The 9,023-nt window shown below is 41.1% G+C and overlaps 1 protein-coding gene across 1 annotated transcript in view; it reads right to left on the bottom strand.

The window, feature by feature from the left end:
• Positions 1 to 134: 134 nt before the first annotated feature.
• asz1 (ankyrin repeat, SAM and basic leucine zipper domain containing 1) overlaps positions 135 to 9,023 on the bottom strand; it is a 34,495-nt gene continuing 25,606 nt past the window's right edge. Inside the window, exons 11-13 of the mRNA XM_038706380.1 lie at positions 8,482 to 8,587; positions 7,927 to 8,040; positions 135 to 545 (exon numbers count right to left, since the gene is read on the bottom strand). Of these exons, the coding sequence (XP_038562308.1) occupies positions 372 to 545; positions 7,927 to 8,040; positions 8,482 to 8,587 (394 nt within the window). The 3' untranslated portion in view covers positions 135 to 371. The remainder of the gene's footprint in view (positions 546 to 7,926; positions 8,041 to 8,481; positions 8,588 to 9,023) is intronic.

Genomic DNA, 9,023 nt, shown 5'->3' with positions numbered 1-9,023 from the left:
ACTCTGGTTGAGTGGATCAAGTGAATTAAGCATATTTCCCAAAATGATGAAGTATTCCATGACATCCGTTACTTCAAGGCCTGAACATTATTAAAACATTCTTAACTTAAAACTAAATTTGACTAAGCAAGAAATTGTTCCTCATAAGAAACTTTAATTTTCACTTAAACCCTTAAAACATAAAAAGGTAAAAGAATTCAGAACTAAACTCAAAGACCAGTCAGACCAAAGTGGAAAACAAAAGCGTTACAACAACAAAAATTCTGTTTTATCCTAAAACATATCAGTCCTTCCATAATCCAATTTATCACCTACAGTCAAAACAAAATATTACAAGCTCATTAACTGACTGAACACAACCATTCAGGTGTTTAGCAGGCACTCCTGAACATCTGCTGGTAAACCTTGCCACTGGCAGCTTTGTAGAGGAGCAAGAGGAAGCTGGCGCCAAGAGCGCTTAACGCTACTCTGGTCAGGGACCGCATCCTCCAGTTGCTGTGGGAACCAGGTTGAAGAATATGACAGCGATCTCCGGCCTCGTCCATCTGAGGGAGGATGAGAAGAGATGAGACATGAGAAACACACACACACACACACACACATGCGGAAACAGACACCAAATCCTGTGGTTAGAGCAACGTGACCTTGTGCAGGAAGTAGAAGGATTGCAGGTCGTTTTAACTTAATCCAGTCTGGATTATGGCAGTTTACTGGTCAGACAGTTTCAGGCCAGTTAAAACCTCGACTGGGTGGGAAATATCGGCTCAGTTACTTTTGGGCGGGAATCAAACAGAGACCAGCTCATTTTGAGGATGAGGGCATGTCTGGTCCCATGGTACCACCACAGCATGACTCGCAAACCTGAGTCACCAAAACTTCCGGAGCCAAATCCTCAAGGACTCATCAGCCAAGCGGAGAGTCGGATCTTGGTCATGGTCAAGTCATGGAGGAATAACGCTGTTCATAAACTCTCAAGTCACAAGGTGACACAATGTCACACTAAATCCCAGGCATGTGAGAAAGTTTGAAGAGTTCGAGTTCAGCTTTCTTCCGGTAAATGCCTGACTTGGGAACTTGTGGTTTGGCAATGAATCCAGATTTCTAAAACTTCCTGAATTCTGACGTCACTAACTAAGTGCCAGGAAGGCGTTATTCCCACAGGACACACACGCAGCATGGATGCCAAATCAAAAGCTTTTACAGTGGAAACATCTTACAGTGATCACGTCTGTACGGGTAAAATCGATCACTAAGGGCGGATGATTATTATAACAAACAGTTTTTCTTCATTTCTCAGGAGGACCATCTAAATTACATTTGTATATTTATTGCATGACTATAAAGACTGAAATGGACAGCTTACTGTACAAATAAATTACTGTACTGTGTATAATTCAAATATACTAATACAGTACAGTAACTAGGCTATAGCCTCAAACAGTATTGTGCTGTTTACAAATACGGGCATGTCAGCTCTAGGCTACTAAGCCACAGCTTAGCGGTGGTTCCAGTGCATTGCTACATTTTTAAAGAGGCAAACTGGTAGGTGAGAAAACAAACATAAAATATTCAGATTTTTTAAATTTCATTTTCAATCGACGTCTCTGTCGATCCACATGGGGAGTAACACACAGCTAAATACACTCACTGAAAGCAGTGTATTTAGCAATTTACTGGCTGGTTTGGAACACAATGAACAAGTGGTTTATGGTGGCGAGATGTTTTGAAAGCTTTTGATAATTTGACTCTGGTTCACCGTTGGTATCCACTGTTAACTGGTGGCTACAGGGGGACCCGGGTGGCTTGGGAGTTTGGGGTGCTGACTCTGTAATCACAACGTCCCTGACATCTGGTTTAGGCCGGGGACCTTGCATGTCTTTACCTCACCTTCTCTCCCTTTATATGTCTCTCTTTCCTGTCTACTCTCCAGTAAAGACATAAAATACCACTGAATACTTTAAAATACTAGAAACAAAATGTGGATGTGCCCTCAACTTTTCAGAGCCACCAAATACATGATAATCAAAACATTGTAATTGGTAAAATCTTCAAATTAACTCGAAATTCACTTGGAAGTCACTGTAAAAGCCAGTCCAAGTAGAATTAGAATATTTTTGACTTTGGCGCCCCCCCTGGTGTATCTAAAAACACACTTTTTGCATCCAGCAATGCTACAGGTCTCTCTCTTTTTTAAAGATGCAAATACAGTGCGACACCAAAATACATTAAATTATAACAAGTTGCTGATTGTGATTAAACAGTACGTGGATTCTGACAGGCTGATGGCACAGAAGACCAGAAAGAACGCAGCACTTCATTGTAATTACTACCAAGACAAATTTGAATGGTGACATTTAAGTGTCTCCCAACCCACTAAATGACTATAATATCTCCACAGAAGGTTGATTTGATTGTTGATCAATACCCACATTTTCCAGCCTGTACTCCGTTTTGAATGAATCATCATTATTTCAACAGCTCAAAAGAAGCAGATGGCGCTACGACTCAGGCACCAGCAGCAAATCACATTTTTAAAGTCAATGATGTGAATGAAGAAACAGCATTATCAGGTGTTTGAGGGCAACCGGGCTCTGTGGTTCATTTGTCTGCGATCAGGGCTTTTTGCAGTGTTTTGGGGAATTACGGTATGCACTGTTGCATTAACTGACGTAGTCCTGCATGAGGGAAACCAGTGAGAGTTCACACCTGACAGGTCGTCACAGTCAAACTACCAACAGCCAACTAAGGCTGGTGCTCTGTACATTTACATTCCAAGAAGTAGATCAGGGGTTTTCAAACTACATCAGCCAAGTCATCACAAGACATTTTTATTTGGTTCAGTGACTCTTGGCTGTATTCTGCCACAGCACTTAATGTTACTGAACAGAGTTTGGAAAGCTTCCCAACAACCTGAAAAACACAAAACCTGTGCTTACTATCAGCTTATTAAACGTATCCTGTGGAATTTATGACATCTGTAAGACCTATACAGCAGTTTTTTTCCCCCATTGATGAGTCCTTGTTTAGTTTGTCTCGCACAATGGGCACACACTGGTGATTCAACACATGATCCCACCAACTGTTTCAGACTATTCCACTGATCAAGGTGGCGGTAACGCACAGAGATAAGCAGCAATGCACCAACAAAGACAAGGTAGAAGAAGACTGCTGGTTAGTAAACATAGATGTAAACAATGTAGGTTTCAAAACGTCCGAGAAATAAAAAGCAAAAATTTATAAATGAGACCTACATAGGGCACCTCTAAATTGGTCAGGCTGACATGTTGGCATCAAGCATTCATGGAGCAAAATTATAATTCACCAGGTGAATGTATATCCAATATTTACTCCCTTTTTAGATCTACACCAACTCCTGAGAATCTCTTCAGCTGTTAATGTTCCACTTGTTCACCAGCAAGTCACTAACATTGTCTGTAGGGCTGTCCCCGACTGAGGATTTACAACTGTTTAAAAACGATGTAATATTCTTTGTGTGATTCATTAATGGTGATAAACGATCCGAATGTCTCGTGAGGTGCGGAAAACTCAGCACAATACCAGCACAGCTGATCGTCTGCCAAACACACACACACTCTCTGAAGCGCACTGATGCCCCTACCTGGATTTGTGGCCTCCCTTTCTCATTACACAAACTCATTTGATCCAATGTAAGTACAAAAATATGGATTAGTGCAGCTCTAAATTACAGAATTTAACTCCAATCTTTGCATATCTCCACAATTACACATTTCTTTTGGCGCTCAGTTTACACATTCATCTTCATTTATTCATTTACGCTTTTATCCAAAGCCTCTGGAGCAACTAGGGGTTAAGTGTCTTGCTCAGGGACAAATTGGTAGATGGGTCACAGTGGGGAATTGAACCCGGGTCTCTCACACCAAAGGCAGGCATTATATCCATTGCGCCATCACCACCCTTCATTGTGAAGCTTTGCTGGAGGCTAAGTAATTTCAAACATCCTGTTGGTCACTGATAAAAGTTACTTTCTAAAAGAACAGTGCTGCTTTCCCATTTGTTGCAACGGTCCTGTTAAGTTTACCAGGTCTGACATATTTATCAAAGACAACACTAGATGGCAGCGGCAAGAACCAACCCGCATTCACATTCACTGGTTCTGGTTTAGATGTTGCTCTCTAATTTTTTCTTTAGGTTACTGTTTAAAAACGCAGAATCAAAACCCTCCAAAGTGTGTCACAGCTTGTGTAGTGACAAATGCAGTGATAACAGTGTTTGTGATTCAAGTGTGTGTTTCAAGAGACAAGCTTCTATCGATAAAGTTGGATTTTGTGTGTGTGTGTGTGTGTGTGGCCCTGCCTCCTCGGGCTGGGAGCCAGTGGATCCAAATGGGGTTCATTGCCCGTCAGATTCCTGCCTGACACAACAGAGAAACCCCATCCCCCACCAACGCTATCAAAACACACACACACAAATATCTACCTATACTATCAACATACTCACCTCGATCTGCTGCTAACCCACCTCCTTTGCTCACCCCGTACCCCCGCCCTTTACCCATCCCCTTTCTTCCCTCTTAAACTCCCTCACCCCGCCAACCTGCGTCCTCTCCTCGCTTCCCTCTGCCCCCACCCTTGCCTTCCCATCAGCCCCCTCGTCCCTCCTCCTCCTCATCGTCTGTGTGCTGACAGGTCAATGTCACAGTGGTGCTGACTTATGGGCTGTGAGGATTCTGCCCTGTCAGGAATGACTCTCTCCTCTTGGAATACAAATGCAAACACACACACACACACGGAGTCAGGTGCACACATGCAAGCACTCCCGCACATAACCTGTTGGAGCTCGCCAGATTTCATATACACCACCATCTAAAACACACACTATGTTCTGTTCATGTTGCTTTTAATCTCGACAGTAAGAGGAAAGCTCTCAAAATAGCAGTCTACAGGGTAAGGAATTTAGATTGACTGGCGTGAAGTATGAATGTGTTTCAGCCCCGATGATATCAGCTTATTACAGATATATCAGTGCCAATGTTGATAGATGTAAAAATTAATGATAGTAAATTCATATTTTACAAACATATTCACATTTTTTATTTGAAAATTACTAAGTTTGTGTTTTAGTTGGCCAGAAATCCATTTCTTTGTCCATGAGAGGTCTGCAGTAAAGGCTGTGGCATTGTGTGTGGTGGGTTGTGTAGAAGCTTTCTGTTTTGAAAGGGTCCATAGACATTTTGATCAATGAATTTCCATGACTTTAAGCCAAATTTTCATGACCCAAAAAAGAAAAAGAGCAGGGGTCTCATTTATAAACGGTGCGTACGAACAAAACAGGGCTGGAAACGTGCGTATGTCACTTCCCAAGCAAAGGTTGTGATCTATGAAAAACAAAACTGACGGGAGAATGTGCGGTCCTGTAAGTAAACTCTGAACCATGCGTACGCACATAAAGAGGAGAAATGAGAAACGGCGACCCACATGGCAGAAGGATGAAATGGTTTGAAATAAACAGGCCTACTATTCTGTAAAATAAATCGAAATATTACCTCTGAGTATTATAGGCTTAAAGCCCTTCTGAATAAACAAACACCCATTTGATTGACTTTCCCTGAAGTGCGCAAAAAAAACACACCCAATTTAAGATCATTTGCAGCGCATACAGAAAGATCCAGATTTAGGATAATAAACACAAACGGAGATATCTGTTTCTGCTAAAGAACACCTCAAATATGTTGTACAGTTTAATCAGGAATCATATTAATACTTGCATTCAGTGCAATTTATTCTCATAAATAAGGTGAACAGGAGGACAAATTACATTTAAATTGATGCTGTTTTCAATGCGTCAGTCGAGTTAATACGAGAGCATAGTTTCATGTTGCCTGTTGTTATCAGATGTTCGTTGCCTTTTCGAGCCGATGTGCACCAGCGTGTGGATGCGATGCGCTGCTTGAAAAACACATTATGGAAATACAACACTATTTTATGTCATTTACAAGAAGTCATATTTATTTTAACTCATCGGCAGCCTTCTTTAGCGACACAAGCGGAATGCGTTCACTATCTTTTCAAACGGGGGAATCCAAATTAGTAGGCTACCTGGGTCTTGCGTGTGAGTGTCCCCCTCTAGCCAGCGACGTCACTACTCATGGGGGGCCCGTTCCTGCAGATCGATTATAAAGGGGTGGAGCTCCGGCGCCCCCTTTCCTCCAGTGCACAAGCGTTGCGTGAAAGTGCGTTTTTACCCACCAAACAACATGCTTCAGCTTCACAAAAAGGAACGCCATTGTCACACTGAGTTAAATTTTGTTTTGTGACTTTTCTGTCAGAATTTGCCTCCTTTTATTCATGCAGTCAGGACATATTAATATTAATGAGGGGCGTTTCACTGACCATTTATAGGTATCAATGGGCGTTTAAAGGGTCCCTCACATGCGCCACATTTCAAGTTGATTGTGATTTATAAAGGGAACTTGCTTACAAGTGTGCGTACGCACGGTTTTATAAATGAGACCCCAGGCCTGTGTCTGCGTGATCTGTAAGAATAATGTAAATTAGCCACCTTTAGTGCCCATAGTACCTCCAAAGTTAGTAGGCTACTTCATTCTATACAGCATCTGTCATTGATTGAAGACTTCTCTATTTTATAGGCTGTTTACTGGCATTGGCATTGGCATTAGTCCCGCGTGTGACTGGCATAAGACAAAAAGGCAGGAAAATAAACAACACAAGAGCACATGGCACGGTGCTGTGGCACAAGAAAATTGTAGTATTTGAATAAATTCTGCATGGTCACATACTTTTAGACTATTATCATTACAGTGTTTCAATGTATCCCGGCTCTGGCTATATCTAGAGAGGCGCCTTAAAAATTTTGTTCTTTTGGCAGTTCTGCGCCCTGTGCGCATCGCGTTTTGCCCACCTGCTGCGCCTTGCGTTTTTCAATGAGCGCCTTGAGCATCCAATCTAATGAATGGAGAGACGGCCCTCAGTTGTGCTGACGGAAGTTTACAGTTACTTGGATTGTCCGGACTCTCCCCGACTCATCCTAAAATAAGCCTTGAACCGACCATCATTAAGACGAAGCTCCTGGACCAGCTGGTGGTAGCCTACTACCAGCGGTGTCTCCCCTTTCTGAGGGTCTCATGTGCCCACATGTGTTTTGTCTTCTGCGTATTTTAACATCTCACACTCAAAACAGTGCCAGAGCAGGCACTATTATCTTCTTCTTTTTTTATTTTTATTATTAGAAGACGCAACACGTAACAGGTGATCACTATATGATCACCATAGGTATCACTATTATCTTCTGTCTCACTGCTTCAGCTCCTGACGCATCTTTGTCACTGTTTTTGTAACATTGTAACAAGCTGCACAAGCAGCCACAGAGCGACCTGACAGTAATATTCCAAAGAGTTTGGTTTAGATTAGTTTGCTCTATCTGAAAAGTACAATTAGATCTATTCTGTTATAAATGAGCGCTTTATAAAAATAAATAAAAAACACAAACTGACGGCTTTTGATTTAGCTTGTTCGTAACTATTCTATATTAGCTTAACAAGTTGTAATAACAACTACGGACAAAGCAGTTGGAAACATCACTCTTCTACTTTTACCCTTCAGTTCACCTGCTTCACTGTCTCCACTACGGCAGAGGAGGGGACCGAGCAGCATGACTACGTATTAACGTTGGTCACATTTTCAGGTTGGAAAATCTGGAAAAATCACACCCCTGATAAGAGTTATTAAACTCATTTCCATTACTTTTACAAAACTTTTGGGATAAAAAATTTTTTCCCCCCAAAACATTTTCCAATTCCATGAAATTTCCAGGTTTTTCATGACCGTACAAACCCTGTTCACTACAGTGCCTGAAAACAGAAACATGGTGCAATGTGGTTTTCGCTTTTTACACTAATTCCAGCATTGTCTGTGTTTGTGTGTTGACCTGGCATAGCAGATTGCGGAGACAGGCGACTTCCTTCTGCAGATCTTTAGTCTGGACCACTACCTGGTTGCAGATGGCCTGGGCCTCCTTCTTCTGTTCCAATGAGAAGACCAGCTACAGAGAAAGACACCAAGTAGTAGATTATAAATCTGGCTGTATGGCAGATGAGACAGAGGACGCACTCATAAAGGCACCTGCACTCTACTAGACAGTGCCCAGTGTGCAGGCATAAATTTGCCCAAAAATATGTAGGTGAAGGTAGTTTATTTCATTAGTTATGCTTTTTTGTAGTTTACTGGTTTACCCACTTCTAAAATTACTACTGTTGTGCCACTTGAAACAGCGACAACTTTTTTTTATCAGCATTAGAAGCTCCTTCATTTAGAAATATATTTCCAGAATTCATAATGAGGAATTTTATATAGTTTAACACATGAATTGCACCACAAGTGCTTCTGTTACCAAAATGTCAGCAAGCTAGCATGTACCATGCAACCAGTGCATCAGTATCTAACTAGGAACCCCTAAATGAGTGCACCACTAGACGACACATACCTTATAGGCTTGGCCGGGAAAACGGCTGACGACATCCTGAATTGTCTCTGTCAGGTAACAACAATGCTGCCTTACTCTTATCAAGAAGTTATGCAGCTCCTCACTCCTGCAAAACATGAGCAACTTATTCATAAAAAATTTAATTCACATATATATGAATTACTCATTTGTTTCCCTTTTTGCATGTTTTTGAAACAAAATATTTGCACACAATTTTCATTTATCATGTACTCATCATATATTCATCAAATACTGTATGTAAATGTACATTGTAGCCCTGAAAGTATTAGTCAATTAATCACTTCAACAGAAAATGATTCAACCATTTTATATAATTGTAAACCGAGTATCTGTGGGTGTTAGACTGATGGTCTAAACAAGTAATCTGAAGGTGTCACCTTTGGCTCTGGGAACTTCTGAGAGCATTTTTCACAATTTCCTGACATCTTATACTAAACAATTGATAGATTAATTATAAAAATAACTAACAATGAATATAATCATTAGTTGCAGCACTACACTGCAATGACTACAGTAATTAT

Source organism: Micropterus salmoides, unplaced genomic scaffold (genome assembly GCF_014851395.1).
Source record: "Micropterus salmoides isolate LMB-PRFRI ecotype aquatic unplaced genomic scaffold, ASM1485139v1 Ms_hic_scaffold_8, whole genome shotgun sequence".
Taxonomy (NCBI): Eukaryota; Metazoa; Chordata; class Actinopteri; order Centrarchiformes; family Centrarchidae; genus Micropterus; species Micropterus salmoides.
The sequence above is the reverse complement of the archived record's forward strand: the minus strand, read 5'-3'. Positions and strand labels throughout refer to the sequence as shown.